Source organism: Amphiprion ocellaris, chromosome 7 (assembly GCF_022539595.1).
Source record: "Amphiprion ocellaris isolate individual 3 ecotype Okinawa chromosome 7, ASM2253959v1, whole genome shotgun sequence".
Lineage (NCBI taxonomy): Eukaryota > Metazoa > Chordata > Actinopteri > Pomacentridae > Amphiprion > Amphiprion ocellaris.
The window spans coordinates 26,424,618-26,441,327 of NC_072772.1; the positions used below are offsets into that span (position 1 = coordinate 26,424,618).

The window sequence follows — 16,710 nt, forward strand, 5'->3', positions numbered from 1 at the left end:
GGAGATTTCACCAGAGTGAATACAGACGGTTCACCTCAAGCTGTAAACCATTGGTGGCCTCAAAAACAGGAAGGCCAGATTAGAGTTTGTCAAAAAACATCTAAAAGAGCCTGGGCAGACTTGTGGTTATGGCGGCATGCTGAGAAGTTGCTTTTACTCCTGATCTGTGGCTAATCCTTAAATTAATACTACTTAAACAATCCCAACCAACTTAAAAATGTCACAGTTGCAAAACAGATAAGTAATGCAAATAAATATGAGGAGAAGAGCAAACAAGGACAAGCAAAAGGCAACCGAATTATGAGGTAATGAAGAACACGTTTCGGAAAGTGATATTGAAGAATTAAACATGGCAATGACAGGTGATACCGGTAACATTAACCCCTCCACTGTGGACATTATGAGGGCTATACAGTCCTTCAAACAGTACTTTCATAGCGAAACGGAGGGAGCGCTGGCAGCAATTAAAAGTGTTCAGTCTGACAACAAAGAATGCAGCGACTGCATCGCAGAAGCAGAGCGGTGCATATCTGCAGCTGAGGATGTGGTTAACAAGCTAAAAGGTGTGGTGGAAAAATTTGAGAAAAGAACAAAACTACTTTTGCTCGAAGTGGAAGATTTGGAGTGCATATTGGGTATCCCTGAGAGAGAAGAATGCTACGACCCCTGTTCTTTCTTTGAGAAATGGATCGTGGACAACTTCAATGTGTTGCCACCTGCTCTGGAGAGAGCGCACCAAATAAAGAGCCAAAGACCCGACGGGGCTCCCAGAGTCTATATTGTGAAGTGTCTGAACTACAAGGATAGAGTGAGCATCTTTGGAACTGCTTGCACAAAGAAAGAGGTGATGTACAAAGATAACAAGATAAGATGTTCCCGGACCTGTCAGCAGAAATTTACAAACAACAGAGACAATATGACAACATGAGGAAGAAGCTGCGGGACCAGGGAATCCTCTGACGCCGAATCATGTTCCCCGCTAAAATGCTGCTGACCAACAGAGAGCACAGGGCTGTCTTCGACACACCGGCAGATGTGGACTAATACATCAGGGAGCTAGGAGAAACGACTCCTGAAGTCTAGCAGGGAAAACCCATCTCAAAATTTTGTTTACTGAAAACTCATGTTAAAGTCAAAGTGACTCAAATGTTTCAGTTCGCTGACTGAAATGGCTTATTGACATATAGCTCTACTAGGCAGTTTGTCATTCCATATGTTCAAGTTATGTGAAAATATTTAAGTTTAAAATAATTTAAATTAGTTAAATAAGAACTGTAATGTTCTTATACGTAAGAAAAATTGTGGATTAAGTCTGATTTAGTAAACAATGGGAGCAGGAGTTGTAAAGTAAGAGGATAGAATGGTTCCTCCTCAGAGAGTGGACCTGTTCCAAGTGTCAAAAGGAAGAGATCGAAGGAGGGTAAGGGGGTGCCCAGGTGTTCAAATCGTGCTTGTTCATATGGGGGACCAAGGAGAAAAGGCTGGTAAACTACTCGCATGGCATATTAAGTAACAACAAACAGAAAGAGCCATCACTAATCTGGAAGATGCAAATGAGAAAATCATTGTTGACCCGATGGAAGTTAATACAGCCTTTCCATCGGGTCAACACAACTGACAACGAAAAAATGCAAAACAAATTTCTAGATAAACTTAAAATTCCCGAAATTTCAGAAGAAAGTAAAGAGGTTCTGGATAAACAAATAACTGTAAATGAGATATCAGAAGCCTTAGGGCCATTGAAAGGCGGAAAAACGGCAGGGCCAGATGGCCTCCTATTTGGCTTATATAAACATCGTAAAGTCAAATTGGCAACGCCCCTTCATGAGATGTATTTGGAATGCTATATTTATGGCTGTTTACCTGCTACAATGAGAGAAGCCATGATTATTCTGCTTCCAAAACCTGGTAAACCTAACACTAAATGTGAAAATATGTGTCCTATAAGTCTAATAAATATAGAGACAAAAATCCTCAGCAAAATCTTGACCAAAAGGCTGGAGGGTGTACTACCTAATATAGTGGGGGATGACCAAAATGGGCGGAGAAGGCCTTTGATATCGTTGAATGGATAGCTGAAGTAATGACAAATGTGGTGTCCAAACCCTTGGGTATAATGAGAATGCCCTCGAGGTTCACCTTTGTCCACACTTTTGAAAAGGTGGCGGGCACATATAAAATGTGTTGTAATTCCTCTACCGTTCACCTGACTTGGGTGTAAATACTCTCAAATCAAAGCTGAAAGTCTGCACTTAAAACACATCTTGATTGTTTCATTTCAAATCCATTGTGGTAGTGTACAAAGCTGAAATGCTAAAAACTGTGTCAATGTCCAAATATTTATGGACCTGACTATACACTTTGGCATGCCTTGAAAACCCTTTAAAAAGCTTGAAGTGTAATAGACCTCCAGCACACCAATGTAGTTAACACTGACAGGGTCAGAACTGGACAAGTATGGCATAAGGCTAAAATGGTAGCTCAATCGGATCTTTTACAATGGTTCTACAAGTACTACTATTTTTGCAATTTAAGTTTACCAGAAGGATGTGTAGTAATTGCCTGATTGTATAAGGAAGTCCTCATTTGCTTTTAACTGTTTATTGTGGACTGAGACAAATCTCAAAAAGAAATTATCAATGGAATTTGTATGTATCAGGGGTAACCTTAATCTCTGTTTGAGCCCAGCTTGAATTGAGTGATGGAATTTGATGTATGTATGAATATTGAGCCTGCTCTTTTAATGCTAGAACTCAGCAAACCGCAGCCACCGGAGGAGTTGATGGATCTGCTGGTCCTTCTGTATGAGTTTCAGAACCCAAGACTGACTGCAGAGGTTCTGGCCTCAATCAGAGCCATCCGACTCACCAACATTCGTATGACGCCAATCAAATGCTTCGTACTGAGTACTGTGCTCTCATGCACACCTCCAAGGTAAACTGGGAATGACTGAGCTAGATTACAGTCTCAGTCACACCACATGGGCCTTTTATGAAAGTTGGATTGAGGGTCAACAACCACAGTAGAGTGTTAACTGCCTTAAGCTTCAGGTCCAGTTGATGCAGAATACATGAGAACATTCACTGTGTAGAAATCGGTGGAAAAAAACATACCATTTTGTAGTCATGGTTTATCTTACAGATGTTTTCTTTGTGTTCTCGCCACATAAGCATTACTTTTGTGTTGTATATGGATAAGGTAGGTACAGTAGTTATTGGCATGCTGAATACATGCTGATATATAGAATATCTAGTTACTGAAGTCGTGAAAATATTGTTTTTAAACTGACACATATAGCCATTAACATAAAATTGCATTGTGAAGCTTTAAATTCTTTGGCAGAGATTATAGCAACATCACCAAAGTTTTGTCTCTTTTATAAAAAAAAGTTTGTAATAGTTTTTTAAAAAAAAAAAAAAAAAATGTTATAATGTTTTCCTGTAGCTATCACCTTGAAGAGCTGGACCTGTCCTCCTGTCTCCTGACTCATGACATGCTTCAGATGCTGTGGCCTGCCTTTAGACACACACACAACCTCAAGTGAGACAAACTCATTGCATGTTCTGTTATTTTTTTCCATAATAACAGAAGAAAAAGAAGACGCTTTTGCATGATGTGACTATTCATGTTATACTGCTACAACCACTGCTCCAGTCTTAAGACGTTAAAGTTGGGTGGGGTTGGGTTCTGCTGCTGAGTATGAGAGCAAGTGTAGTAATTGAGATTTTAACCAGTGTAGCATAACAAAAACAAATCGGTATTTGTCCTGAATGTTTGCATAATGTTGTATCTTTGATGTGTCTACTGGCATTTCTTTATGGCCACTGGTACGAAACATCTGCTGAATTCAGCTGACACGAACAAGCATGCTGATACTGCTGATACATGTCAGATACTTGCGGAAGTTCACCTGTTTGATATATACTTGAGTTAGTTCTATGGTGATATCCTAAAATAATTATTTTCTGAACTGATTGCTCAAGTACCCAAGTACAGAGTCAACACTTTTATATATACAAATAAACAAAAACAAAATCATGACAGAACTTTCTAAATTTCTGAAAAAACTATTTAAATTTATTTCTTTAAAAAAATGTTTTTAAAAAAAGCATAATTCATTACATCACAAACATTCAGTCTTTGTTAAATTAAAGTGTGAAATGTCATTCTGACATAATTGTTTTTCTGCTGTCAGTATGTTTTCTGGATGTTCATGCTGTAGCCAGTAATGGATTTTTAACTACTAACAAACTGACACATTCCAGTTTGCCTGTTTTTCATTCCTTCACAGAAAAGTAAAATTGGTATCCTGGAAGATGGTGCTGTCTATCAGTGATTAACAAAACATTTTTACAGCAGTAAAGACCAACCATCACTGAATGACTCTGCTCTCTATAAAAATGCAAGTGTGTATTTCTAATCTAAGGTGTTTTTAAAGATGAGTACCGCAATCAGCCATTTTATTAAAACCATGATAAATGATATGAATAATACTGATAATCTTGTTACAATGGCAGGGAGTGAATATAAAGTCCAAAGTTTAGACTTGGCTTCCAAATTCTGCATATCCCAGTCCAATTGAACACATGCGGGACGTACTGAAAAAATAAGTCCATGAAGACCTCACCTTGTAAATTAGCTTAAATGACCTGGATCTGCTGCTAATGTCTAAAGGCCTGATTCCACAGCACACCTTCAGATTTCTTGTGGAGCCCATGCCTCGACTGGTCAGAACTGTTTCAGTGGCACTAGAGGGACCTACACAATACTAGGCAGATGGTTTAATGCTGTGGCTGTTGTGTGCATTAGAAGGAACCTACAGTGTTACAGACAGAGGCAAGTCAAAGATTATTGACACACTACCATATTGCTAATTACAACTTTGGTCATAGAAGGGCATTTGTTAACATCAAACATACATTGATTAACAATATAATCTACATTATGACCAATTACTGGGTTACTTCACGGTGTCAAAATTAACCTTGATGACAGGTAATCTGAAATGTTTTTTTATTGACTGAATAACTCCCGTGCGTGTGCAGCATGTGTATGATGTGTGTGTGAGATTGTTGTGTCTGCTTGTTTCTGTCGTCCTCAGTCTGCAGTTTAACAGCCTGGGTCCGGAGTCTTGCATCCTGCTGAGAGACCTGCTACTAGACTCCAAGATTTTGATTAGATCTCTACAGTAAGATTACATCTTCATTCTTGTCTTCATGCTTTTAACCCATGTTTGTGTCTTTTAATTTCCAAATGTTTTGTTTTCAAATTTCAAATATCTGAGCTTTCATACACAGCTATACTTGAAAAACATTTAAACTGTAGCAAAGCTAGAAGGAGGGCCACTTTGGAGACAGTTTTCCATTGCACTTGGAGCTTTAACAGGCTGAAATGCTTCCCTTTGTGTGGTTTTAATTAGATTAATTGTATTTAGGATTAGGTAGTGAAAAGCACAAGATCAACTGAAAAAGGCAAGATCTTAGCTGTTAGGGAGCATGAAAAAAACGTAGCTTGGTGCATGTACTAACAGCAAAATGTTTCTCATGTCAGGAAACCATGCACACCTGTATTTTGTATGAAAGCTATATGGTTTTGTAAGACAATTTGCAAGTGCAAGTCCCCATCTGGTGAAAAGTTCTTTATTATTTTATGTTACATATTATAGGTGAAATAAGCAGTCAGCACCATAGCTGGTTATTTCCATCTTAAAACTACAGTGTACAGATGACAAAAAACACAATAGTAAACCTAAGTAATACTGTCAACTAGTAGGGTGGGCCTTTCTGGGTCATTATTTTTCAGAATCAGTTTCTGGTTCAAACATATATGGCTTTAAGCCGAACAGGTAGGTAAAAGAAAAGGAAGAATGTTATGTTTTAATCTCTGGTTACAGATTTGGGGAACACATTGTAATTGATTGTGTTTACGCACACACTGTGTATGATCCATCATTCCCTCCTTGCTGATATTTCTTCCCTGTCTTGTTCACTTGTGGTTCTAGGAGGAGATTTCAACTGCGCAATAGACCCCAACATTGACCAGACCCCTCTAAAACTAGGAGATCTCAGAAAAGTACCCATTTACAAGATTTTTGTGAAGATCTCAAGCTTTTCTTAAGGGACGTGACTTCATTTTCTTCTCCCCACCAATCATTTTCCAGGATCGACTATTTTCTAGTATTAAAAGAGATCTTGGCTAGAATCACTGAATGCTAATTGGAATTCAGGTCTTCTGAGATCACTCCCCTATTAGTGTAACATGTAGCTCAACATATAATAATCCTGCGTGCAGACACTACCGTTTCAATCCCCATTTAATGAGCAACCCTCAGTTTATGGAATTTATCTCTCAAGAGCTAGAATTTTTTCTGATGGTAAATAAAACACCGGACATAAACCCTTCAGTTTTATAGGAAACTGTTAAGTGTTACATTACACAGATGCTGTTATGTCATACACCTCTGCAGAGAGAAAGTTCATCATAAAAACTCAGCTAGAGCTGGAGGCAACAGTCAAATCCCTTGAAAAAGAGTTTAAGTCCAACCCCACAAAGTCTGGTGGTAAACAACTAGATGCTGCCCGATCTGCATTGGACCAACTGATTACTAAAAAGGTTGAAATCTCAATTCTTTTCGCCCGACACAGATGATATGAATCAGGCAATAAACCAGGCTGCCTCCTTGCCCGCCTACCTAGAGGTAGAGTTGAGACTAGCAATATTTCATCTCTCACGAACAATAAAGATTAAAATCTTTACACATCACGATATTAACTGAACTATGAGGGTATTTTATCAAAATGTGTACTCCACTGATTGCAACTCTTCTGTAGAGATGCAAGAAGCTTTTTTGAGTGAGCTGAAACTATCTTGTCTAAGTAGGGAACACAGGAAAAAGCTGAACAGACCAATAGCAGAGGAGGAAGTTTTTGATGCTATTGAAACACTAAAGGCCCCAGGGCCTGATGAGTTTGGCCCAGAATTTTATGACATTCAATAGGACTTTGGCCGGACCATTAATATCTGTTGTTACGAGTAACAAATATGCAGAAAACCGGGTAAGGAGGCAGGGAAACTGATCGTGTAGCAGACAAATTATTTATTTTACAAAAAGGAAACAAAACCAAGATTCAATACAAGGCAAGCTTATTAACACAAAGCCGCTCTGAAATCAAAATACCACACTTCTGTTTCTAGCAGAACGCGAGACACCAACACGGCACCCTAGCTGCTGATCTGGCCCACTGGCAAAGATGAGATCAGGTTGGCTTGACTTGTGAGGTAGATGCAGGTGTACCTGGCCACTCCCCACTAGTGTTGTTTTTGGCGGCCTGTTTTGATTTTAGTTTTAGTCTAGTCTTTGTGTCAAGCTGACATTTTAGTTTTTATTAGTTTTAGTCACGTTCATTCTCTTTTTCGTCTAGTCAAGTTTTAGTCGACTAAAAGTCTGAGCATTTTAGTCTTATTTTAGTCAGAATAACCTATGACTATATTCGTCTAGTTTTAGTCTACGAAAACTGATGACATTTTAGTCTAGTTTTTGTCAATGAAAATTATGTTTTACTCTCTTTTTAGTAATGCAATTCTATTTAACCCAATCAATATAGTATAATTTCCTTGTATAGTATAGACAAAACCATTTTTTTTTGTCAAACCCATTTCACAAATTAAACATGGTTATCTTATTATTATATTATTGTTAACTTATAAACTCAAGAATATACTCACTCCAGACATGGAAGATACTGTTTTTCCCCTTTATTTTGTGGCCGCATTTCTCCCCGTCTTTTTCCACGACACATTCCGTTTTGTTTTCCACTTGTATGTAAACAAAGTATATCCATATATCGCTTCTTCGTTTTCTCCTCAGCTGCCCGAAAGCTGGGGAACAGTGCCCGGCCATGATCCCACCGCAGACGCATCTAAATAATGCCGCGAGTGGAGATTGAGGAAGTGACGTCGCCTGCATCAGCGCAGTGCAACGTCACAGCCTGGGAAACAGAAATACTGCAAAATAATAAACGCGACTAAACATTTAAATGTTATTTTGTTTCGTCTCGTTTTGGTCAACGAAAATGAAGAGACATTTCAGCAAAGTTTTTATTTTGTAAACCGAATTTCCTCTCGTTTTTATTCGTCAACAATATTGTATTATATATTTAATTATAGTTGTCACATAACCATCATTTATGTTTCGTCTCGTTTTCGTCAAGTGCTAAAGGTTCGTTGACGACGATATTTCATCAGAATTTTCATTGACAAAAGCAACACTACTCCCCACCAGGTGTAACCTGAGACAAGAAATTAAAAAGAGGGGAGAGAACAGGAACAAAAACACAACCGACCCCACCTGCACACAAACACCAAGGAACCTAACACTATTGACATTCTTTTGACATTGGTAAACTACCTCAGTCCCTATATTTGACCAATATATCCCTTATATTGAAGAAGGGCATAGCCCCAGAGGAGTGTGGTTCTTACCGCCCTATCATTCTGATTGGGTTTGATAGCAAGATACTTTCCAAAGTTCTCATGAGGAGACTGGAGGATCTCTTACCAAGCCTCATTAATCCAGACCAGACTGGATTCATTAAAAGTTGTCTCTCATCCTCTAATATTCAGCGACTCCTGAATGTGATTCAGCATTAGAACCAATTTGGTGGCAAAGCTCTCGCAGTGTCTCTCGATGTTGAAAAAGCCTTTGATAGAGTTGAATGGTGTTATTTGTGTGATGTCATGGGTCAGTTTGATTGGGGGGTAACTTTCTTAAGTGAATACAAACCATCTATCGTTCACCTACAGCAACATTTGTTATCACAAATAGCCTACGTTCTGAACCTTTCCACTGGCTAGAGGCACCAGACAGGGTTGCCCCCTCAGCCCATTATTGTTCGCAATTGCTTTGGAACCCCTTGCTGTCACCATTAGGCTTGATAAAGAAGTGAAGGGAGTCTCTATAGAGGCATACTGCATAAAATGGCTGTCCATGCTGATGATATCTTGCTTTTTCTTTCATCCCCTGAGCATTCAGCCTCAACGGTATTGACACTGTAAAAAGAATTTAGTGACATACTACAAAGTGAATTTTGATAAATCTGAGGCATTGCCTATTGGTAGGCTGGATTTATATGATCTTGTAGAGGATTTTCCTTTTAGTTGGTCAAGCCTGGGCTTTACCTACCTGGGTATTAAAATGTCCCCCAATCTATCTGATCTCTGGAAACTGTCCCTATTATTTTATATGCTGTTAAAATGTATCCAAGATACACCATCCCGCTGTTACTTTGTGGTACAAGGAGATACTTCCTCACTAGAGGATCAGCGTGTTCTGCAAGGTGATGAACAGTCATTCCTGAAAGTCTGTAAACCACCAATGGTCTGTCTCCCTGTTGAGACTTTTAATTTGTTGGCAAACGATTATCTTACCTGACATGGACATTTCCAGATACCAACACTGCCAATGGACACTCTCATTTATAAAGCTAAATCGGGCTGTATAGTGGCAGATTGACGAGCTATGTAGATTGTACGACTGAATATTGGGGTGTTTTGTTTCAATTTCATTTTAGTTCTTGTGTGTTTTGCTGTTGTCTCTTCGACGTTATCATCATTGTTTCTGTTAAAAAATTTGACTAAAACGTTTTTAAAAAAAAAAAAAAAAAAAAAACACATTGACTTTTGCCCTTCCACGTTACAGGGTCTTCAAGAAACAGATGAAAAAAATGCCAAAACTAAAAAAAAAAAAACCCAGACATTTAGTCCTTAGTGTCTGTCGTGTCCTTCAATGTCTCGTAAATGCCTACATCTTTCTAACTTTACCCCAGTTTGTAACACAGGCTGTCTGTTCTAAATAAATGTAGAAATCTCACAACAAAATAGACAAGATACTGTTTTCACAGGCTGAGTAATTTTACCTACGACAAATAAACTGAACCAGTGGAAGACTTATTGCGAGACAGCTGTAGGAAATCTGCTGTACTTGTCACAAGATTATTGGAGCTTTGTTAACTTTGCTTTTCCATGGAAAACCCTTTACGCACAAGATTAGGATATATTTAGTACTGTGTCTCAGGTTTAAACATCGCAAAGAATGAAAGCCACAGTTTGCTGTTGGATGAAGAGCTACAGTTAAAAGACAGTTTAAAGCCAACACTCCTGCAATATGTTAATGTAAACATTGTTTTTTAACAGTCCCTTCAGGTGAGATGTAAACTATTCATGCAGTACCAATACGACTTAATTGTGCGTATTTACTCATTGCTGTTAGCTTTTAAATCCATTAGCTCTTCTTTTTTCTGACCATGTATCAGATGTTGACCACACTCACAGTCTTTCTTTGTTCCATGACGCCCTGGTTAATGTCACCATTGCATGTACAGAAATGTTTCATCATTCAAATGTGTCCTCCAGACTGTGTGACAACCCTCTGCTGGACTCTGGAGCCCACACCTTGCTGGAGTCCCTGCCAAAGAACCAGTCCCTGACACACCTAAGCCTCATGCACACTGGACTAGGGGACAAAGGGGCCCTGGAGCTAGCTGAGAGGCTCCAGCAGCACACAGGACTCCAGGAACTCAACGTGGCCTATAACAATATTGGAGACAATGCTGCTTTGACTCTGGTGGACGCCTGCAGAGAGCATCCCAGCATTCACACTGTGCAGTAAGCAGCTTTTTTCATGGGCTTTCATGGTCTGCAGCAATGTTTAGGTAGGTGGTTCATGTCTAAGTAACAGCCACATGAATGCCACAAGTACAAGTTTTAATTACAATGCAAAAAAAATTGTTACACCTTAGAGTGGTAGATGTCAAGTAGATGTAGGTGCAGATTGATTGAAAGATTAGGATTAGATTAGGCTCAGGCATTTAATAAAAGAGCTACCAGATACCATACCATACCATACCATTAATGGTGTAGAGACCTTTGTCTCTACACCATTAAAGGCCTCTTCCGTTCTGACAAAGAAATGCTGGAAATGCATAACTCACTTTGACATTGTTGAGGTTAGCGTCAAAATTTTATTATATTTCAAACATAATTTTTTTTTCCAGGTGAAATGGAATAAAGTGTTACTGTGAAATCAGTGAAATGTCCTAACCCTTTTTGAAAGGTTGAAGTACTCATCCAAAGTATAACCTCTGTTTGACTAGGTTAACATGAATCTATTCTATGCTTAAAAAAAAAATAAACTTGCATCTGAAGTGCCAAAGTGAGTGTAGAAATAAGTTCTTGTAACAGAACAGGTTCTGTTACAAAAAAAAGATAAACAATTCTAAATAATTAATAATGAGGAAACCACTGCTGTTCATATGTGTAAATACATACAACATCTTTCTCACTTTACTCATGAATCCTGCTGCTATGTGATGGCTGCAAGAAATTAATTAACTTAAAAACTTGTCCTACAGACAATAAACACAACTCTGGATTGCAGAGTTTCACTCAGATTACTGAATGGCAAGAAGGGATCATTGGTGAGGGTGATTAATTAATGACTTAAGTTATAAAATTTCCTTGTGAGAGCTAAGTGAAGTTCATCTTATGTACTCGCTAGTTTGTAGATACGCAACTTGAATTGTATTGTAGTTATATAAAGAATGAATCATGCAAATGTGTTTCAGCATAGTTTTGAAACAGATGAATTATTCAAACTTCACTCATTTTACATTAAATCAATGTTTATAATAAAGTGTAGATGAATTGGAACACATGAATAAAACCTGTAATTTATGTTTCCTCCAGCAAGTTCCACAGTGTCTTAAGATGCTTACGGTCCACTGTGGTCACAGATACTTGCTAATTTATCATAATTTCTAAGAGCGTCAAAACTTTTGAAAAACACCTCTTAAAGTTAGCTTATGAAGGCTCGTGAGATGGACTTTTTTGACCTCTGTGCTGGCCTCTGTGTTTACATCTGCCTGTATAGCTTGTATCTGAACCCTCTCAGCGATGTGGGGAAGAAGTCCTTGTATGTCCGAGGTGTTCTCAGGGGCCACGGCGGCAGTGGTCGGCATGTCAAGGTCCTGGCTTCTGTCACCGAGGGATCAGACATCTCAGAAGACTGGCACCCCATCCTCAGCGTTATACGAGAGAACGCCTCATCCTGGGACCACAAACGCATCAAGCAGCAGCTTAAGGTTCACACCAACAATATCAATATATAAATACAAAAAAATAACATGTCAAGCCCCTATTTTGTGAGTTGAATTCAGACAAGGTGGATTTTCAAAAAAATGATTGTTGTGTTTGTGTATTAAATGTGTCAGGATTTTCTTTAAAGTTTTAAAGCCATTCAGTTGTGAAGAGATTACAGTGTAATGATGACGTTGGGGATGAAATGATATAATTCTGTTATACATATAAATATGTCCAGCCGGCATGGGCTGACAAGATACCACCGACTAACATACACCAAGTCTAGAATACAGAGCATGCATTTTTAGTGACACTTGATCAAGCTTAAAAGTCCAGTAATGGTACTAGTTCAGATAACTTATATTATCAGGTTTTCACCAAAATGCGTACAAATTCAAAACGAGATACGTATAACTGACAACTCATTGACATACAAGTTGGTGACAGATGAAAGAAAATCCAGTGTAAAGTGTGTTAGGTCGTGTGTTTAGTGAATCTTACTTGAAACACTGGTGCGAACAAATTCATTAAGAAAAGAAAGAGATTTAGGAGAAGAATTGAAAAATGTTTTTGCAGGAAGTCTGTTGTTGGAATTGTCTGAGACACCCAGTGGCCCTCTGTCCATCTGTGCAGGTCTTCCTCACTGATCTGGAGTGGGGGCGTCAGCAGCAGCAGAGTTTCTGGAAGAGGCTGCACTTTCGCAAGGTGGAAAAAGGGGTGAAGCAGACTCTACAGATGCTGGAGAAGGACACTCCATCCAAACGATATCACAAGTAACCCATCAATCCCAAGTGGTGTAAAGGAACTGTGTCTGTACAGAGGAAAAATCGGCAAAAAAAACCTAGATGGGACGTCAAGGCAATACAGTTTAAATACAGTTAAAGGCACTCCATTCTTCATTTACAATATCTAGCAAAACAGCGTAAAGAGTCCTTGACTTCATTTCAGTGCTTCCTCAGCTCAGAGAACAGAATACTAATTTTCAACATTAAACTGTAAAGCCCCCATTCAGATATGCAACCCGTATTGTTATGGTAATGGAAATTTCACGTCTATGTCTAAATTCTGCTGAAGTCGCACTGGCAATCTCACTAGGTTGGACCTAGTAACATTTCCTTATCACTATTTCACATGGCTCAAGTCTGAACTGAACTGTCACATTTGTGGATAGACACACACAAGCAACAGTACTTCAAGTTGTTTGCAGGGATTTACGCAAGGATTTTTCAAATTTCACCAACAGTATTTGTCCAAAAACATCACAGATAGGTTTAATACACAGTTTCTGCACCAGAATAATGACACACCTCTACAGATTCACATCTGTTAGTCTACAAAATGAAATGTCAATAATACTAAAACTTTACTGCAATAAAACAGACACCGACAGGTTAGAGATTAATGATACTCATCAAAAATGAACGTAATCCGAATTTTTCCCCCCACAAGACATTAAAAGGAGCTAAAGTTTGTTGTTTCCAGCTATTTAGAACTATTCCCTCTGAGTGTATTAAATAGCTGCAGCATCAGACAGCAGTGGGATCCATATGAGCTTCTCCAAAGAAAGAGAGTTGCACACATATGGGCAAGTGGAGCAATGGAACTGTTGACTTCATGAAATTCTTAGATTTATAAATTAGGCTTATTTGTCTTTATAGGTAAACTGTCACACACAGAATGGTAGTTTAGTTTCCATCTGTTTGGAACTATTTTAGTTTACTACAGACCTGCAGCATCAGACAGTGCTAGGATTCACACCCGTGTCCGAAGAGACAGAGAGCTGCGAGCTTTTACATTTAATTAACTTAATTCATTTTAAACATGAGCTGTCACACAGAGTCACAGTCTATCAGCTGCAGTTAAATCATTTGTTACATCATAACTGTCCTCATTTTGAGTCCTGAACTTTCAATTTCACTATTTAAAAAATCTGAAATAGACTGGGCTGTTATTTGGACAGTTTGATAAACTGGTAATAGTTTAGATTTAGTCTGGTATTGTATTGTTATGTGTTATACATCATTTGGTGTATTGTCTAATCTGGTCTAATATGTGAACCGCAGCTCTCTCCAGCACAAGCCATGTATCTCTGCATGAAGTTGAGAGGAGCATTAACGTAGAAATGACACACATCTGAATGACTAAAATGCTGTCATTTTGAATCCATGTCCCGTTTTAGAAAAAGGCTAAAGACTATGGTATGGACATTGTCCCAGATGAGGCTGTGTTCTGAATATTCAGCTCTCAGTGTGGAGTTTTTTTTTTTATCCATGAACAGTACAGAAAGACAAGAAAGATGGGGAAAGAGAGCAGAGGAATGACACAGTCAAGGCCCAAACTAGCTGTGAGTTGACTGAGGACTCTGTTGTTAAAGGCATTTTCATTGCATCTTTATTAAATCATCATGTGCAATGGTCTTTCCTGGCATGAAACCAAATTGCTACTCAGAGGCTAATGCGCCAGTCTCGACGCTCCACACAGGGTGTGACTCTGACTAACCTAAAGGAAGCAGAGAAGAGTGTGGCAAAGGCTGCTGATCCTCCAGCTTGAAACATCCAACCTGTCAGCCCCATCGTCACTGTGACGCTGGCTGAAAGAGATACAGACCCGGTGAAGCAGGTGGAGTTGGAGGGGGATAAACGTCTAGGAGTGAGAGACAGACGACGAGGGAGGACAGAGAGACGATCCACCGGCATCGTTCAGCTGGAAGGAGAAAACGATGACGATGCTCACCTGGAAGACACAAACAGTAACAATCATTAAGTCTGGTCCTCCCTGCTTCCTCTGCTGTTTACCATAACTTCATGGTGTTGGTTGGTCAAATTTTTCCACTGCAGTTGCTATCGCAAAAACGATTGTCTATTTGATACAGTATGTCTGCAGGTATCATTTCTTATTTGATGATGGAAAAAAAGACATATTTTGAATACACGATATCTCTTTTGATTCTGTGTCTGGGATATTAGAATATCAATAAACAGGGCTTGAAATAATAAATACCTGAAAAAATATATAAGATGGGAGTGAATTGTGAAACATCCGGACTGACAAGAAGCACTTATGTTCATCCTGTATGACAATTATATATCACTGTTAATGAGGAAAATTACATTGTTAAAGTTATACTGCAGCAAATTAAAATTATTTTTTAATTAGAGATAGATTTTTTTGGGGGGGTGGGGGGGTGGGGGGGTGGAGGCTGAATAAATAACGGTAGTGGTGGTGCAACGGTTAAGTCTCTGGACTACTGATCAGAAGGTCAGAGGTTCAAACCCCGATGCGGCCACACTGTTGGGCCCTTGAGCAAGGCCCTTAACCCTTCCTGCTCCAGGGGCGCTGTACCGCGACTGACCCGTCGCTCTGACTCCCCCAACTGGGGAGAGATGCGAAAATCAGAATTTCCCCTCGTGGGATTAATAATGGATACTAAAATAAAAAAAAAATAAAATAAAATATGCTCCTGCCCAAGTTTGTCAGGTTTGGTTACAAATGAAAAGTGGCATAATGTAGTACATCTACTACTACTTGGTAGTAGTAGATTGCCTACTTGGATAGTAGAAGATGCTGGAAATAGAAGGACGGCTGCTATTCTGGGGAGCTGATCTCAATCCAGTGAAAAGTGCTGACAGTGTGTTATCCAAAAGTGAATCAGCATTATTCACATTTTTTAAATGTGAAAGGAGTGGCTTGAGATCATAACATAGTGCTGACAGTTTATCTGACAGTATTGGGAAAGACAAAGTTTGATTAGTGCACAGCTAATGTCTTCATTTTCTGCACTTTTGGCTGCCGTGTTATTTTGACCAATATACAGCTACATCTATGCAAAGCCATACTGAAAACATGTCATTTTAAAACCAACATATTATTGCTGTACAATACTGTGTCCATGACTAGTTTAATACAGCAGAGGGAAATATATTTTGTTTTTTTCTCACACTTCTCAACTGCCTTCTAGCTGGTTTACATTCAACACACTAATGTGTGTTGAATGTGAATACTTTTTGTAGCACCAGCTAACATATGTCTCTTCCACCAAGGTTTGGAAACTGTCAAGTACCATAACTGTATCAAAAAAGCGTCATATTTATATATTCTTTCGATCAGAGTTTTAGGTAGAAAAGCAAAAATATATAGATATTTTTAGGTGTTTTTAAAAAAAAAAAATTATTTAACAGTTGGGAACTTTGTTGAATGAAAAAAAGGGGGTTGTATAAAAACATGTTGCAAATATCTATAGTTATTGCCCAGATCCATCCTGGTCATTGTTTTTGTTGTTTGTTTGTTTTTATGTTCTGTTTTCTTTTTGGGTGAAATGGGTAAATGTGTGTCTAAGTAGACAGTTCCATGATTATTTATGCATGTGAGATGGTTATAGATGGATCATAGATGGTGCAATGCTGCCCTATTTAGGCCTTTAATTCATATGAGTTGAAACCAAACCAGCACCGAACAACATGTTGCATGTTCCCTCCTGTATAAGAAACTAGCAGCTTTTGTAACTGCTTTTGCTGTAATATTGGTGATGGAGTGTAACTGAAACATGCTGCATTAAATGTTGTGGTGCAAAAAATG

General features: G+C 38.7%; 1 protein-coding gene across 8 annotated transcripts in view; it reads left to right on the plus strand.

Annotated features, from left to right (window-relative positions):
• nlrx1 (NLR family member X1) overlaps nucleotides 1-15,292 on the plus strand; it is a 35,163-nt gene extending 19,871 nt beyond the window's left edge. For 6 of the 8 annotated variants that reach the window (XM_023266172.3, XM_035946382.2, XM_023266173.3 and 3 more), the window contains 6 exons: nucleotides 2,751-2,934; nucleotides 3,445-3,540; nucleotides 5,102-5,188; nucleotides 10,411-10,662; nucleotides 11,927-12,137; nucleotides 12,769-15,292. In XM_023266172.3, the coding sequence (XP_023121940.1) occupies nucleotides 2,751-2,934; nucleotides 3,445-3,540; nucleotides 5,102-5,188; nucleotides 10,411-10,662; nucleotides 11,927-12,137; nucleotides 12,769-12,912 (974 nt within the window). In that variant the 3' untranslated portion in view covers nucleotides 12,913-15,292. Of the gene's footprint in view, nucleotides 1-2,750; nucleotides 2,935-3,444; nucleotides 3,541-5,101; nucleotides 5,189-6,001; nucleotides 9,751-10,410; nucleotides 10,663-11,926; nucleotides 12,138-12,768 lie in introns of those variants that run through there. The other 2 variants (XM_035946380.2, XM_035946387.2) reach the window with 2 other exon arrangements.
• Nucleotides 15,293-16,710: the final 1,418 nt, after the last annotated feature.